At 37.5% G+C, this 18,368-nt stretch overlaps 1 protein-coding gene across 2 annotated transcripts in view; it reads left to right on the top strand.

Annotated features, from left to right (window-relative positions):
* Positions 1–18,368, top strand: part of RAPGEF4 (Rap guanine nucleotide exchange factor 4) — a 147,960-nt gene that overhangs the window by 109,557 nt on the left and 20,035 nt on the right. For both annotated transcript variants that reach the window (XM_053981812.1, XM_053981813.1), the window contains 10 exons: positions 3,003–3,091; positions 4,670–4,748; positions 9,195–9,345; positions 10,558–10,646; positions 11,067–11,097; positions 11,333–11,411; positions 12,634–12,780; positions 13,950–14,047; positions 17,071–17,196; positions 17,654–17,832. In XM_053981812.1, the coding sequence (XP_053837787.1) occupies positions 3,003–3,091; positions 4,670–4,748; positions 9,195–9,345; positions 10,558–10,646; positions 11,067–11,097; positions 11,333–11,411; positions 12,634–12,780; positions 13,950–14,047; positions 17,071–17,196; positions 17,654–17,832 (1,068 nt within the window). The remainder of the gene's footprint in view (positions 1–3,002; positions 3,092–4,669; positions 4,749–9,194; positions 9,346–10,557; positions 10,647–11,066; positions 11,098–11,332; positions 11,412–12,633; positions 12,781–13,949; positions 14,048–17,070; positions 17,197–17,653; positions 17,833–18,368) is intronic.

The raw sequence follows: 18,368 nt of genomic DNA, 5'->3' as shown, positions 1-18,368 counted from the left end.
AGTGCAGATAAAGGTTTTCTTTTTTAGTCATCAGCACATGCCCCATACTCATATATCCATTTCTAGCAGCACACCAGCTCTATGTCTTTACACAATAATTCCCTGAAGATCTCAGTGTAAATACTTACCTCAAGAAATAGCTTCCAAATAGACTAAGCATGGAGATTGATGAAACTCTATTAATCTGAGTTACTGTGTAAAAGATGTGAGGAAAATACATTGTTTTATTGTTAAGTACAGATATTTTTATTTTGTATTTTGTGCTCTAGATGCTAAGAAGAGTTTGCTATGCACAATTTATATACAATAAAAGATCTCATGCAATGAAAGTTGCAGAGCTTATCTTACAGAATAGTTTAGCACTGTAATAACAATATTAACTATATTTTCCTTTCTTACTGAAAGGGACAAAGTACAATTCTGTTTGGATACTACTGTGATAAGAGTAGAGTGAGGCTATTATCATTCTGAACCTTGGTAAAACCTCTAAAGGCTTTGTAAATGTGTTATTTGCAAATGGATACACAATTTTCTTCAGAAGCATTCGAACAATTTAAACAAGTTTTGAATCCTTTACCCTGGACCTCACTTTCTCTCAAAAAAGAGCTAATTTATTGTGCAATACTTTGGGTACAGTTATTATCTCATCTGGATTTTCATATACTTATTTTATCTGCAAGACTGAATGCAAAGATTTATAAAGATCTGTGAAGGTTGCATAAACCATTCCTTGCATTTTATATACACATTTCACATTTTTCTGGAACTTGTATTTCATTTTTCACTTGATCTATTAAAACATCTAGAAGAACAATCTATGCTACCAGGTAACCATGTACTCTTACAGAAATTTTTCTTTGCGCAGATGAGGGGAACTTGACTGAAGCCAGTGGATTTGCATCAGCAACTGCAATGCACAGCAACTTGGTCATAGTTTTAAATCCATTTTCTTGGGTCTGAGATATTTTTCATGCTTCCAAAAGTGAAAGTTCCATTTGAACATTTTGAAACACTGCCTTCCTTGCAAACTCTTTGCACCAGTGTTACTTGTATTATTTAACTTTTTTTTTCAGATTTTGATGAAAATAGCCAGAGGTATTTATGGTAAATGGTTAAGTTAGGCCTTACATACAGGAATATTTTCAAATAAAGCTCAGAATTTCATTTCTGTAAATATTTTACTCATTGGTCAAGTTTTGGGTACTATAAATGTGCCAGCAAGGGAGCTTTTGCTGATAACTATGACCAGGAGACATAAGTCACTCAAAAGAGGAAGTTACCCTGAAAGTTCACAGTCTGCTTTTCACCAGTTGGATTACTTTGTTAATACTGTGTTGGCAGTGTCTTTATGTTTAAAGTCTTCAAAGTGAGTTCACTAGGTTTGAGGATGACAGTTCTTTTCTTAGGAAATGTAATAAGTGGCTACATTTATGTTTGAGAAACCAAACCAAAATTAGCAATGTTTCTTGATTTCCAGAATGTGTTACTGGAATGTGTTAGTTGAGTGCTCAGAACTTTTGAAAATGACTGCCCGAAAGAGAAGCTTATCAGGCACCTCTTCTCAGGAAAGAACTAATTTTCTCATCTTGGCCTTGGGGGAAGCTTCATTTTGGGAGCAGATCCTTTTGGTTACGGTCCGGATTCCAGTGCCTCCTGTACGGAGGAGACAGAGCTCCTACTCAGCTCCCTGAGCTGTGCTTTCAAACAGTGACAGTTTCGCTTGGGAGGACTGGCTCTGAAGTTATCACTCCCAAGATCTGACTCTTTATGGGTGATCACATCATGCAGGATGAATTCAGCAGCCCTGCAAGTCACTTCACTGTTCATTTTCACTTTCATATTCAGAGTACAGCAACCTGTGATTTCTCTGCTTCACTCACTTAGATACTTGGTTAGTATCTCTGTGAGAATGTGCACTGGCTTAACAAGTGTTTGTGTTCTTGGGACATCAATACAGTTCTTCCAAAGAGGTTGGCAGGTAAAAGAACTGTGACGGTCAGTGCTCAAAGTGAGGAGGAGCTCCCAGGAGCTCAGCTCCACCACTTATTTCTCAGCAGGAGCAGAGTATCTTCACTTCTCAGGGTTTTTTCCTTTCTTTTTTTTTTTTCTTTTATTTTTTTAAAGTTTCATACTTTATCAGTTGAATTCCCAAAAAAAAAAAAAAAAAAAAAAAGAAAGAAAATAAAAGAGAGAAAGAAAAAAAGATGCAAAGATTGAAAGAATGGAGGATGGAGGGAAATATTAAAAATTCTGATCTGTGGGAAAAGAAAAAAAAAAGATGACAGGACAAGTTTTCCAATATCATACGATATTGTGCTGGTATTTAAAATCTTGCCAGTGTTTTTGCATGAAGCAGAAAAACCTGACTGTTGCACTAGTTCCCTCACCTCACTAAACTAATTCCAGGAAATGGTACAATCCTCCGTTTATCGACTTGAAACACTTACTTCAGCTATGCAAGGCGTTGCACATATTTGAAAATACAATGTGCTGTTTCATTATCTGCCCCCACCTTCCCAGACCAACCTGTGTCAGTGATGCTGAAGGAAATTGTTTCCTTGCTCTGACACCGATACACACTAATTCTTACTTCATGCTCATAGTGAGCCTGTTAAGACCTTTTAATGACTGCAAGTTGCTGTTGTTACTGAGATATTTATTCTCAGTGGAGGAGCATTTCTGCTTGTACTTCTCTGAGTTTGGACAGTTGCAGCTCTGGTGATTGTGGTGTGATTGTGGTGGTGTTATACTGAAGTACTTCTGTGGGGAGGGGGCTGTTTCTCATCCCTGGGCAGAGTGGAGAATGTTACTGCTCCTAGGTTTATGGAGGAGAAGCCAGCAAAGATTGTGAGTGGTTTTGCCCTAAGCACACAGATATTCTGGCCAGAGCAGGTGTTTGGCACACAGTAGCACAGCAGTCCTGATCCTCTTACTGGTACACAATTATTTCTTGATTAGCTCTTTTGGCTATGAGATGCTAACTGCTCCTTTCCCTCCCTCAGGTATATTGTGATGTCAGGAACCCCAGAGAAGATTTTAGAGCACTTTCTAGAAACTATGCGCCTTGAAGCAACTTTAAATGAAGCAACAGGTATCTACACAGCAGAAGCTGTTTTATCATTACCCCATAAGCTGGATTTGCTGTAATGGATTTCACTGCTTTGAAAAGCCCCTACCTGTAGTGGTGGTTTTTCCCAGAACTGTCTGCTGCTCTGAAACAACCCCAAGAGAATTAAGGAAATCCAGAATTAAAAAGAGCAATCCACTTTTCCAAGCCTGCTCTATTGTATTTGTACTTGAAGGTCATAGTAGAACAGCAAAATCCTCCAAGGTGCCAGACCAGCAGTTACGACTTTAATTAGGCACAACCATAAGGCCTGGACAGAGCACCCTGTTAGTAATGGTACTTCCTGTTCTGGAGGTCACTTTTATACTGTGAAATAGCTTGATACCTCCAGACATTACAATGTGCTAGTATAAGTATTCTCAAATCTTCACATCACATTTGAAGTATCACAATTTAAACGTTGTATTTGTGATATTTTCCCATATGCAGGGAAAAAAGAATTGTTACTCAAAGGAGAACTTGGCACAGCATAGGCCAAGTCCCAAGAATGCAGATTGCTGCATCTGCACTTAATGGGCTGCTTTTCATTAGTGTAAAGAGGACAGAGAATTTACATCTAGGGATATAGATATTTGCAGATGTACATTTTAGTAAGTATTTTAATTTTTTAAGAGTCAGACACAAAAAATCCTCATAATTGTGATAAAGTAATGCATAGACATATATTAAGCTATGTAGCATTGCTTTTGCAAGTTCTTTTGCACTATAGATGTCTGCTAAGTATATATTCAAAAGTGTTCTTAAATCTAGTTAATCTGTTATTGACCTCATAGTATTGGAGAAACCTGTATAGTGGTCCATAAATGGTGCAATTAGTGAAAAATTGCAGAAATCCTTTTAAAGTGTATGCTTTCACTACATTAAAACAGAAATAAAAGAGATCCTTTTCATAGATACCTGTTTACTAGATTTGCAAGCAGAATATTGTTCTTCAGGCTTGCAGCCATATAATCACAAGTTTGCCATCCGCAGTGTACATGTATTATATATTTTTCAAAATAAACCCAGAAATTTGACGGACCATTTACCTCTTTTAGGCATTCTACTCACTGCTAGAAAATCAGCAAATAATGAAATTATTTGCCTTCTCCTGTGTAGGATATACTAAGTGTGCTGCCTGGTATTGTAACTCCTAAAGCCAAATGTTACAGCTCATTTTAAGTACCCAGGTGTGAAAGGCCTAATTCTTCCTTGCATAGAACTCCACACTTGTAGAGAAGTATATCCAAATACTTCACTTCAGCACAGATGTGGGGCCTTTTGCTGTGCCAGATTTCTCTTTGACACTGGCAAATGCCTGTTAACAATAAAATTCATGCAATAAAATTCATGCAGACAAGACTAAAAGATTAATATTTTAGCTCATATTTGTTCATTACCCTTTTTTGTACCTAATGCCTACAAAGAAAGTGCAAAAAGACCACTTTATTATCTGCAGAGGGCTAATAAGATAGTTCAGGTGAAAGAAAACTCATCCTTGACACCCCCAAGCTGTCTGCAGAGGCTTAATTGACTGTTTTCTTTCTTTTTTTTCTTTCACAGATTCTGTTTTAAATGATTTTATTATGATGCACTGTGTTTTTATGCCAAATAGTCAGCTCTGCCCAGCCTTGATGGCACAATATCCTTTTGTAAGAGAAAAGTTAAGTCTCTTTAGCCATTATACCTATCAGTGATGGAAATGAAGCTTCCCTCTCTCAAGAAGTACATCACATTCCATGGAGGCTGTGCCTTGTGAGTGGATTATCAGTGCCTCACTAGCAGCTGTCCATAGCTCAACAACTCTAAAATGGAGTTGTATAACCCATGATGAGATACAGTACAGACCATGAAAACTCTGTATTTCCTGTGCAAATTGTTATGCTAGTGGATTACTGTTCCAAGGGAAATAAATATATTGTCTCTCCACCAAATAAGTGAAATTACATAAAAGTTTGGGTTACTCTTCCTATATCCTTCCTGTCTTTCTTGGGTTTTACTGAACTACAGCATCCACATTTTAACAGAGATAGTCAGGTCTTAGTGATTTCAGTGGTCCACTTTACAGATTGCATGCTGTGAACTGCCTCTAGCAAGAGGCTGCCTGAACTTATAGACTAATGGGTAAGTAGTTCCTAGGCACTGTCATAATTGTTATGAAAAAGTAGTAATAATCTGTAATAATAGTCTATAGGAAATGCAAACAAACTGCAAGAAACTTCAATTGGATGTGAATACTAGGAGATGTAATCTTAATAGTGGAGAGCATTGAGAGCTGGGGGTGATTCTTGTACTCTGCATGTTTCACAGGAATCTGTGAAATGTCCATCTGTCAATTACTGGCAGATTATTTAGTTTGAGGAGCTGTTGGATGTAGAGAGTTTTCCTTGTGCACAGTGACTTGAAGCTATCAAGTGACGGGGAACATTAAATAAACATATAATGTTTTCTGTTTTATAGAATTCTGACAGGGGTATAATAACTTCAGTTCCCTATTTATTTGTTTCAAATTGCAATGGTGTGAAAGTGCTTTCCTTCAAGCTCAGTGGGGCGAGTGACATGTGGGAAAGCTCACCTCCTGAAACCACAAAATAGAGCATTGTGTCCTTGTCTGGCAAGCTTGAGAATCCATTTGTGTTACTCCTAGTGAGGACAGTAATTGTTTTGAAAACCTTTGGACCCATGAAACTGGTCTGTAGAAGATTGTTCGCACACCTGAAACAAACATATTTTCCAAAATCACATTGTTTTGGATATCAAAAGTATTACGAAATGCTGTTGCTGACAGCATTGAGAGGGGAAGAAAGGGCAGCACTTTTAATGTTTGGGGGTTTTTCTCCTGATTCACTTAGCTCATATTATTCAGTCAGTCCATTTGAGATTCTGGCTTCTCTATCCTCAGTTATAATTGAACGCCTCTATCCAACAACTAGGAAAATCAGGCCCATAAGCAAAACGTACCTCATTTTTTGCAGGGGAAAAGCTTTTCTGGTAATCAAAGTTAAGGATAATCACACTTAAGGTTAAATATTCACTTGTGATGAAATCTGTTCTGGGGAGGATGGAGACCATTGTCTTCAGTGGGTCACGGCAAGCATCATGTTAATTCTTTTCATAGAGGAGCTGGAAGTAACTGGTATCCTACTGCTTTAGTGTTAGCTTTCCTGGAGCTGAATTATTATTTATTTGGTCCATTCTGAATATGGAAAAGCTAACTGTGCTTTGTTGATTGTACCATTGAAATTTATTGTTAGAGTTGAAAGGTTCCTAACAAAGCTCATCTTTTTGGAGCAAAATCACGCTACGAAAGTGTTCGCCAGTGCTGTGAGACTAAGGAGAGATTAGTTATGCTCAGTGAGGAAACTAAAACAGAAAAAGAAGAAAAGTTGATTCAGTGGGTGACTTTTTGCTTCAGCTCCCAATTTTGAATCAAAACAAGTCTATTTTCCTGCACCCACTTAAGATAATATTTTAGCTGTCAGCATGCAAGTATGAGTAGAGCTAGACCACTGAAGTGCTTTCAAGCATAGTAGAGGGTATAAATTATTTGGGTTTTCACTTCTTTTACAGCAGTCATTTGTAAGTTATTTTAATCCTAAAAGGAATGGACAGGTGCACCACTTTGCCAAGTAACATTATTGCTTGCTGTGGACTTCATGCTTATACTGTGCTGTCCTTCAGCATACCAAGTCTTTTTAAGTCATTAAAGAATATAGATTCTGCAATATGAAAAAAATCACTTCTGTTTTATAGGGAAGCAAAGCATGCTCCCCTGTCCTGGATCAGGGTATAAGTCCTGTGTGTTGAATCAAGGCCCCTTTTTCCCCCTCTTCTTCACAGAATAGAAATGGACAAACTCTCAGAGCTACAGCTTGTCAGAGGGAGGCAGGACAAGGCCTGAAAGAGCACCTGAAATAGAGCAGCAACTCCAAAAGTGCACTTGGGGTTAGTGCAAGTGTGCAAGCATGTGTGCAGGGGTGTACCTTTAAAGGACCACTGTCTAAATACTTACAAAGTATAAACTCCTCTTTTGCTCTCTGTAGATGATAGTTCTTCAGCACATTTCTGCTTTACCATCGTGCCACCAAAACGTTTGCATTCTGTTGTTGCAATGATCTTGCACAGCTCCTGATATAGCTGCATCTTCCTATACAGGGAAGAACAGCCTTCAGAATTACTTCAATTTCTTAGCATATGCTAGGGAAAATTAGAAATATATGTATATATTGAGCTCTAACCATATTGGTAGATATGGCTGATAAATTTTGCAATTATCTGACACTTGTTGCAAGTACATATCACAGTTTATTTCTGATTGCAGTCTGTAGTGAAGCTGCATCCTGAAGATCACATAAAAATGTGAGAATACTTAATTGAATTTCCCTGTGATAATGTTAATAAAAGAGAAATCAATGTAAATGAGCAGTAAAAATACAGAAAAATTACTAGTGCCTGTGGTGAGTCAGTTAATAAGAAAGTAAAAATACATTAAATAATTATAGTGTTTGAAAGGTAAATATGGCATGAGAAAAATGACTCAGTAGAATATTAAACTTGCTCCCCAAGACATTGGAGCACAAAACTTACAATGAATTATTTACTTCTTATGACCTTATTACTTACTTTCTGCCTTAATTATACTGTCATGTTCAGTTCTCTACTAATTTTAAACCTTTCCAAATGAAATTAAAATGCAGATTTCTGAAAGTTTGTCAGTCAAATGAGCGCCGCAGTAACCCTGGTAGAATGTCAAATCTCTACAGGGGCTTTAGGCCGCAGGATCATTTCACAGTGTGATTTAATAGGTACTGTTCCCCATTGCATTTTATTAATAGTATTATTAGAGAATTTTTTCTAAATTAGAAGCTTAGAATAAATATATTATATAATTTGTATTAATCATTAATATTTTTATTTTCTAATTAGTATTTTATAATATTTTGGTACAGCAACTGAAAGTGCATCTTGAAAGGATGCAGAGGTGCTGGACATGGCTGTGAGGGAGAGTGTCAGTATTTTAATGTTACACATTACTACGGAATTGGGAATAGCATTAGTCATGGCAGTCCAGAATCAGAATTCCAGTAACTGGGAAGCAAAGTTGAAGATGTAACTGGACTCATTCGGTGCTTACTTGCCACTCAGCTGTCAGCTTATTTGAACAGTTGAAATATATATTGTTAACATTTTTTCAGTGAGAAGTAGACACACAAATTATTGTATCCTGTTTATTCTGGAGGTACTTCATTATCACACATGTTAAAGGCTCAAATTATCTCAATTTATTACCCATTGTGCCTTTATTTTTTTTCTTGTTTTTTTTCCTTGCACTAAATGTTGCTTTTGGCCTTTAAGCTATTTGTCTATTTTTGTAATGTTGACACTTTGTCTTTAAAAAGGTCAATAAAATGTTTCCAATTTTTTCCTATTGTTCATCACAAAATAACTTTCACAAAGTATTGTGTCCAAAATACGCTTTATTTGACATATTGTAAATGTCTGATTTCCTCATAACAATGAAGCTACTACAAAATGTATTATTTTACCCTGTGTTTCTATAGTCAGTTTAGGCTGTAAATGTCAAAGTCCCCCTCCCTTAATGGGACTGAGGTTCATTTTGAGTTACAATAATTTGTAAAAACAAAAGGAATAACACTGGTGGTTCATTCTGGTAGTCTTCCTCACGAATAGAAAATTGGAATTGTTAATAAATACAAAGTGACATTTTTCTTTTTCTTCAACTGTTTCCAAAGAGGAACAAGGAGAAATATCCTTCTTCAGTCTCCATGGCTAATGCTCTTTGTTGTTCAAAGTGTCCTTTCTGTTCTGTTCCCCTACAGCAACCATCTCTGTGGTAGAACTGTGATCCTTCCTGTGCTCTTCAGAAAATTTATTGTCATTTTACTTTTTAGTATGAACATGAAAAGTTTGCAAATTGTTATGCCAGTGGATGTCAGAATTTAGAAATATATATTGGAAAGTTGTGTTTGAGCACCCTGAAAGTGGTTTGTTGGAAGTCAGTTGCTCATGAATTCATAGTGGGTTTGATATTTTCAATCACTGAATGTTTTCCTTGACACTGGGGCACCTATCATGCCCAGCCTTCTCAGGGTACAGAGCAGGAGAAAATGGATTATGCCCTCAACAATAAAAGGCGAGTCATTCGACTGGTTCTGCAGTGGGCTGCTTTATATGGAGATTTACTGCAAGAAGATGAAGCAGCAATGGCCTTTTTGGAGGTATAAAGGAATCATTGTATCACTGAAGTGAAAGAGATCATTTCAAAGTGCAAAGTTTATTTCAGTTTACGATGTTTTGTCAGGTTTAGCTGCAGACAGTAAAGGCACCACAACAGTGTTTGAACCATTGCCAGCCTCTGGACCTCAGAAAATAGAGTTGCAGATCCCTTTCAAAGCACTGTATGGGTAGCTTGTGTTAGAGCAATAGCTGAATTTGCTTTTTCTAGTATTTTCTTCTGAATAGTTATGGGGCTTTACAGGTTGAACTGGAGGGCTGTTTATGGCTGCCTAAGGTGTGCCAGGAAGGAGCTGGAGGGCTGCCACTCTACAGAACCAAAATTCCTTTCCATTTGAATAAAAACTGTACTGCAGCTGCTGGAACTTAAGATTTGACTTCAGAACCCTTGTAAATTCTTTGTGGTAGCTGCCATATCCTTGGATTTCTAAGATAAGAATGCACTGCCAATGTCATGTTAAATGATTGGGATTGCCAATCTTATTATATATGGTGTTTATGGAACAGAATCCCATATGTTACTGGCTGAATGAAAGTTCTTGTCCTAAAGAGCTTAAAATTGAATCTAAGATTTAGCAGAGGGGAATAGAGAGGGGCTTCAAGAGTGGTAGGCACTCCACACACCCACATGGGAAAGCTTTTCAAGCTTTGGAGATGACATAGTCTTTCATTAGTCCAGATTGTTCTTTAACAATCACCAGTTGCAAGCACAGAGATCTTTCTTTGGGACAGTTTTATGTAGATATAACTGGAAGAGGTTTGAGGAGGGTTTAAAAGCGGGTGATACTGTAGTGGATTAGAGTAGTAGCTGAGAGTCAGTGACTCAGGAGCAAATCAAGCACTAAAGGCTACAACAGCAATGAACTAAAAAACCTATCATGCTAGATTATTTGTGGATTTTTTAGTCTTTATCCTTGACAGTGTGAAAATGCAGGTTTTACACAGGCAGCCGGTGGTTACAGAGTGAGCTAAGGAGTCTCATCAGGCTCCCCCTCTGCATGTATAACTCTTATTTTAAATCAGCTGGAGATAAACAAGTAGAAGTAATAGAGGGTTGGCCCCAGCATGTGTTCCTCTATGCAGATTATCATTCTTTATAATCATTAAGCTATCAGATGTCATCTCATAATCCTGTCTCCTGAGTACTGCTCATTTACCCCTATAGTTATTTAAAGACTATTCTCTATCATTTACAGGAATTTTATGTATCTGTATCAGATGATACTAGAATGATTGCAGCACTAAAGGAGCAACTTCCAGAGCTAGAGAAAATTGTAAAGCAAATGTAAGTATAGTTTTTGCTTCTTTCCTTCCCCTGCCCTTTTTTTCAGTAAATTGATGAAGAAAATTTATTGGTTATATCTATTAAAAAGCCATTTTGTGAATGACACTCAGTTATATGAAATTGAAAGTTTGCATGCAGGCTTATTTGAATTCATGTCTATGGCCCTCTTTTCCACATCATTCTTGCAAGCACCATACCCTCACTGAGAGATTGACAGAAGCTTATTTCATGCTTACTTTGTATAATATTTTTTCTGCCTTGGTCATAGATTAACTGTGGTATCATCTAGTCTTTTCATATATAACTAAGATTATATTGATATGCTAGTTTGACAAGTGGTCCATGTTCTACAGGTGATTTTGTACACAAACTCTTCCAGACAATATTTCATTTTATATTCTATGCTTTACCTTTTTATAGTTCTGAAGAACCTAAAGCACCACAAAAGAAGGTAAGAAAATTTGTTTGTTCATTTTCTCAAGTAAAATCTTAAGCACAGCAAATTTACACATCTTTGCTTTAGTAATCATGGATATATTAAAAAAACACATTGAGAGATAGCTTTTAACATTGTCAAATTTTGCATTGCTACTCTTTTACCTGCCATTGATCAGAGATGTATGGTAGTTCATGTGTCCCACATGTTTGTTCTTTAATTAATGTGAATCTCAATGATTCATTTTCAGCACAAAGTTCTTCTGCAGCTGTTCAACACAAGTGATGACAGAGCACAGAAACGCCAGCCTATCAGGGGCAGTGATGAAGGTGAGTTTCTCTTCTGCTAAGTTTCCTTGAGCCACTGACATCTATATAAATTTGTCTGTCTCAAAAAAAGGTCTAAAAATAAATGAAAGAACCTACCTAGAATTTTGAAGCCTGGCCTGAAACAAACTCTCTTTGCTTTTGCTAGCCCACTCTGTTGTTGATTTGAGGTGTTCCTGGTCTTTTCCCTTAGCTACTTGTGCTGTCAAACACTGCTTCCTCAGAGGAAGATGTAAAAACCTTTAAAATAAGGAATGACCAGAACCTTTAAAATAAGGAATGGCCAAGGGAAGAACCAATAAGACACTGTACTGCAGGTAATGGCAGTGCAATAAAGAGTGGAAGCTGAAGGTCATGTTTGAGCCTCTGTCTTACCTATGTAGTTTGAGCTAACATGTACAGTTGTTCTTTGCAGGGTAGGAGTGGAGCAGATAATCATGCCATGGACCATGGATTTAGAATCTGACAGTCTAGGCACACAGTGTAAAAACCAAAATCTGCTGGTTTGCCCTATTGCTATTGTTTGATTCTCTGATTTAATTAAGGTATATTTTTAAATTAAGGTAAATTAAGGTATAATTTACATCAGTGCATCAGAATGTAATTTTCAGATTACTGATAAGATACTCTTAATGGTTGCTTTGTGGAACTTTGTCACCTAAAACAGCTGCTTCTTCAACACATTTGATATTAAAGGATAGCTCTTGCTAATGAACAGCAGTAAAAACAAGGTAACAAAATTCAAGGTGATGTAGCTGAGAAAGCTGGTGGCATAAATCACACCATTAAAAGAACCATGCTAAAAGCTGGAACTAACTATGTATGAACAGCAGACATCCTGCCAGTCATGCAGCTTCTGTTGTCCATAGCAGTGTTTCTAGGCCTACAAAGAGGGGAAACAGTTCCTGCTGCCAATACTACCCCTTGTGTCTATCCAGACAGGCAATAACTGCTCTTTTCATATGGCTGCACCTTTCTCATTCATAGGACAGGCACTGTCCTGAACATTGAAAATCCAAAATCCAAAACTTTGGGAAATCAGAGATTTCTGTGCTTGAAATTGTAGAGCATCTGAGGAATTGAAGAAACAATAAATCACTATGTAGTGATTTATTGTTTCTTTGTTTCATTTTGTGAGAAGTGGTTACTGAAGTTGAAGTAATTTGTATGGTAAATGAGTGTTTTTTGACACGTGGAATAAAGTGTGCAATGTTTTTTTCTTTAGTTCTGTTTAAGGTATACTGCATAGACCAAACCTACACCACTATCCGTGTGCCAGTGTCTTCTTCTGTGAAGGAAGTGATCAGTGCAGTTGCAGACAAGCTGGGCTCTGGAGAAGGCCTCATCATAGTAAAGATGAGTTCAGGAGGAGGTACTGTACTTACATCATCTTAAACACTCCTCAGTTATGGTGAAGCAGAATTTTCGGAGGGATTGAAAGACCAGTTCAGTCAAGGTTTTATACCCATGTGCATGTTCAGCTCCCACAAGTCCTAATGAGAGGCAAGTCCTTCCTCTGCTGCAGGCACAGACTGCAGCTCACATGGGAGACAGGACCAGTGGAGAAGCTTGTGTATCTGCATGTTACAGAGCACAGCTACCCCAATTTTCCTTCACTATTAGACTTGTAAGAGTTTTTTAACAACAGAAATAGGAGGCAAGCGTGGATAAATTCATACTAGACTCAGGAATCAGTAATGTCAGAAAGCACTGCAGTGCCAACGTTCTGGCGGTGGTTACTATCATTTTGGCTGCTCTGTCCATGCAAACCATTGAAGAGCAACTTAGTGCCAAACACACAGACCTAGTGTTTGCAGAGGGTCAGGGATCAGGCCCCCCTCTAGGCTGTGGAAATGTGAGAGTCACTGGAGGGTGAATTCTGCTGGGGAATTGGTATTGCTCAAGTGCTTTGGTTGAGTATGACTGTGTGGAGACACACAGAGGTAATGAGAGCTGTGTTGGAAGGCATTTTTGCAAACAGTGGAGCCTGCCAAAAATGGCTCACTTCCTGAGAACTGACACCAGGCAGCTTTACTTTTTGCAGTTGAAGCAATTTTTTGTCAGATTTGCTGACCACCAACATCTGCTGGAAGAGACTGTTTTGTAAGTACTTCATTATCTTTTCTTTACCTGTGATGTGATACTCTTCTACAAACGTAATGCATTTCCATCACTTCCTTGAGCAGTTCCTACCTTTCAGAGCAATTTCTTTTAAGAACAGCTCTCTAAATGCTTACAGCTCAGTAGTGAATGAATGCACTCCCTAATTAGGCTTAATTTTTGCAGGTAGTTTCTAGTGATAGCAGCACAGGCTTCTTGACCTGTCTGTACGGTTTGGGATTGGGATTCTGGTTCTGTAGGAGACTGGTTTGGACTGAGCTTACCACATTTCTTCAGTAAAGAGGATCTTGCTATCTTCTGTTCTGTATTCTGGACATCAGGTTACTGGGCAAAATTTGTTCCCAGAAGGGTGATCTGTGCAGCTGGTAGATCAATCCTGCTGTAAATTGTAATAAATAATAATTTGTTTCATTTTTACAGAAAAGGTTGTGCTGAAGCCTCACGATGTTTCAGTGTTCACCACTCTCAGCGTTAATGGCCGGCTGTTTGCCTGCCCGCGGGATCAGTTCGATTCTTTGGTATGTATGTGTGCAGTGCTCAGGAACGTCTGGGCTGTGGTTTATTTGAACACCTGGCCCTTGTTGCATTATCCACACTTCAAATAAAAACTAGTGGAAACATTCACAACGATGGGTTTGTCACACTGCAATAGGATGAGCCCTGAAAATAAAACAAGCTGATGTTTTAATTCCCTAAAGTAGACCAGAAATCCCTCCATTGGATCCACATAACAGAACTTGATCCCAGTACTCTCTCTGTCACACTGAGCATTCAGGAAGAGCTGAGTATTGTCACCAAGACATACAGTAATTCTTCATTACAGAATTATCTCCTCAAAGTCATAGAGATATATTTTCTAAGATAAATGTTATCAATTAAAGCATTCTGGAGATTTGATTCCAGCAGTAAATTCCTTAATTTTTTTTTTTTTTTTTTTTATTTCTCATCCCCACAAAATGCTGTGTCAAAATCGGAGATAATTCTAAGTAGAATCACAGAAAATATCCTGGTAGAAAGTCTGTTTTTTTCTTAGGTAGAATTGCTCATAAGTACTTACAGTTTATACAGTCATTCTAGCTATCTCCATGGGGTCTGCTTTTATAGAGTTTGATTTGACTGTACGTTTTGTTCCTTTTATTTCATTAAAAACAAATGTCATTGCCAAGTCATGTCAGCATGAACTCTATTACTCCTAGCCTTGTTTCAGCCTCCTGTATGCTTTTAACAAGCCACTTAGTATGTATGCCTGATTTCTTTTATGGATATGGTAAAATCTATTCTTTGCTGCTGCTTTCAATTTAGTAACCAGGGAATGCACATCCAGCATATGTAGTTCCATGCAGAGATACCTCTTGTTCAGCTTATTAAATTCTGGTGTTCCCTTAAGGTTAATTAATCCTGCCAAGTAGATACCCTCATGGGGCATGCTACTGTAAAGCAGGGGTGTTGCATCAGTAAAACTGTGCTGGGTTCTTATTTATGGCTCTGCATTGTCTATGTACACATAGCTTTCGCAGCAAATTGTCCTGGCTTTCTGTACCTTTTCCTGGTGCTATTTACCATGCATCAAGTACTCAAAGTGCTGCAGGGAGCTCTAAGATACAGGGCTGCAATGTGCTACTTTTCATCAACAAGACTGAATTCAGTAAGAATTACAGAAGTACATTCATCACTTTAAAAATGGTCCTCAGCACTGCATAGCAAATTACAACCCCTTATCAGCTGCATTTTTTCAAAGAGGTATAAACAAATCAAAAAATGTTACAGCCTTAGCTGCCTCACAGTTTAATCGTTTCACATTCCAGTTTCTGGTTGCTTCCTGTTCATGAACATTTATCCACATTACATTTGGTAATTCCCATGTGAAAATTGTTCTGGGTAGATGAATTTTTCAAATATGCTGTAAGTTTGCATCTAAGTGCTTCTTTCCTAGCCTTGGAAAATATGTGTTTGTTATGGTAACAGCTATGTTGTGTTCATCTCCAAATGGGGGAAAAAAGACATCTTTCAGTCTGTAGGCAGTTCTCTTTCCGCAGATTTCCACAAGTTAGAATTTTCTACAAAGCTGCTGTACTTTTATTTCATATGTTGTGATAAACTAAAGAAATTTTGTGTTTGTGCAAATCCCAATTCAAAGCAATCTGCATTTTTTTTTTGTAATATTAATGGCTGCTCTGGATATTTTAGAGAATACTTTTCTGCTCTTTTTTAAAATTGTAGATGAAGCTTTTAAGAGGATAATGTTCGTGATTTAGTTTTTTTTTTTTTAATTAGTTTTTATGACAATGATAATTGAAAGGAAAGTTTTCCCTAGAGTAAAAAGCAAGAATTCATACAGCAGTAAAAGCCCTACACACTATGTGTTACTGAGAAAGTGATTTGATGTATTAATCCAGTCAGACTTATTTCTGTTGCTAGTATATTACTCTTATATAAAATAGAATTCATTTAGTAGGCTCATTTCTTATATTGCAGCATCTAAATATGGTCTGTTAATCAGGCAGACTCCGCTGAGTTTGTACTGGGAAAGCAGCCTGTTGACAGTTCCGTGTCCATCATTCCGTGTTTAACAAAGGCGTGCGGAGTCGGGAAGCTCGTGTGTGAGCTCTGCCGCCCTCTCCTGGGAGCAGAACCGGTGACCCGCGCGTTCACGGCCGGCTCTGCGGGTGTTTCACCCTCCTGTTTGCCAGGGGATTGGTTGGCAGTATTTTAGCAGTTTTGATTCAAACACTTCACCCTAGTATGGACAACAGACTTCTTCAAATCTGACTTGATCTCCAGCCATGTTTTAAATCTCTGTTTAATACTTCACCTGTGTGCAAAATCACAGATCACGTCTCATTTATTGGGTGGCATGGAGGTGCCTTTCAGAAATGTTCTGTACTTGGTTCTTTCTCATAAGACTGTGTTTATATCATTTTAATCAGCCTAACCAGGAATTTGCAATCACAAATTGTGCATCAAATTTGTGTACTGTCAAAGAGAAAGTATGAGGTTTATTTTATTAGTGATCAGAAGATCTTGCAATCACTGCAGATTTCTGAAGCACGCTAGATGTAACAATTCTCATAATTAGAATCAGAAATATGTAAAAGTATTTGGCTTGTCCTTGGTGGCCTAGTTATTTGTGTATGTGAAAAAGGAAACATAAAAGTTTTTTGGAAAGACCTATGCTCCTAAACAAACACACATGCTTTAGTTAGCATAACGTGTATTATAGATTCAAATTTTAGAACAATGTTAAAAATAACACACTGAGAACAGTCTGGTTTATTTTCTTATAGTGTCTCTGAAGAGCTTTCAGAATTTTCCTGACTATCCTGTGCTGATACTGGTTTTGCACTGGGCTTCTCATTTCCTAATACCTGCCTGTGTTTGAAAGCAAATCTCAGTTTTACTGCAATTTCAGTTTTACTATTAGAAACATGATTAGGAAAGTGGTCACACTGAAAAAAAAAAGTTAGAAATATTATGAAATGAAAGCACCAACCACATGATTTAGCATATCTAAAATATTTTTATAATATTTTCTTGTTTGTAGGCACCATTGCCAGAACAAGAAGGACCATCTACTGGTACAGTAGGAACATTTGAACTGATGAGTTCCAAAGACTTAGCACATCAGATGACAATTTACGACTGGGAGCTCTTCAACTGTGTGCATGAGGTATGAGGATCTATCTGTTTAGCAGGTTAGAATCTATTAAAAGGTGTTTAACTGTACATTGTAGCTTTGTGCATTATTTCCAAAACCTTCTCCAAGCTTGATTTTCACAAATTCTACAATAAAGCCACCTACAAGTTTTGAAAGTATAAGACATTCTTAATTTTATAGGCAAAATAGAAGAGTAAAGTTGGACTTCTTCTGGGCATGTGCTTGTTGAATTACTTTTGTTTGTTTTAAGTATTAAGCTGTTTGTATATAATCTGTAGTTACGCTTTTACTATGCCTCAGCTATTGTATACTGAATTTGTAACCTGAATCCTTGTCATCTGTGCAGCTATAAATGTAAATTAGACTGCAGGGCAAGTTTCAGGCTAGATACTTACCTGGTCAGACTTAGTCTCTTTCCTTGAAGAAATGTCACTTCAAAAAGAATTCCAAACTGTTTTCTCTTTCCTAGCTGGAATTGATCTATCACACTTTTGGAAGGCACAATTTTAAAAAGACCACAGCAAATCTGGACTTGTTTTTAAGAAGATTCAATGAAATTCAGTTCTGGGTGGTCACCGAGATTTGTCTTTGCTCTCAACTCAGCAAGCGTGTTCAGCTCTTAAAGAAATACATTAAGATAGCAGCCCAGTAAGTATACAATCATATGGGAGCTGGAAGTGAGGTTCAGTATAGCCAATGTGTTTTTATTTTCTCTTTTCAGACAGCCACACAGAGTAGAGGTTAAAACATTCTGTATTTGGTAATTCTGTCTGTTTTCTTATAGGGCTGTATAGAACCTTGTTAACACATATTCTTCTTTATTGTGCTACTCTCCATTGCTCCTTGATCTGTGATCTCTTAGGACCATGTTTCTACATCAAATTTGTGAGAAAATATATTTCAGTTCATTAGGAGACTCCTTCATTTACCCTTCCGTACAGCAATATTAGCAAATATTAGTATGTGAATTAGTAAATATTAACAAAATTGAGCCTAATTCTCCTGAGAACAGAAATGTGTCTGGTTCTGCTCAGGGAAACCATTCTCAGAATTGCCCTGAGTGGGAAAACCAAGAAGGGAGAGTAAAGAGATGTAGCATGGAGATGATGACACTCATGTTACTTTCATTCTGTTTGGGATTTGCAGTAAGTTTGCTGATGATACAAAGTGTAGGGTCCTGCACC

Source organism: Vidua macroura, chromosome 7 (genome assembly GCF_024509145.1).
Source record: "Vidua macroura isolate BioBank_ID:100142 chromosome 7, ASM2450914v1, whole genome shotgun sequence".
NCBI classification, from domain to species: domain Eukaryota; kingdom Metazoa; phylum Chordata; class Aves; order Passeriformes; family Viduidae; genus Vidua; species Vidua macroura.
Note: the sequence above shows the minus strand (reverse complement) of the source record. Positions and strands in the feature narration are given on the sequence as shown.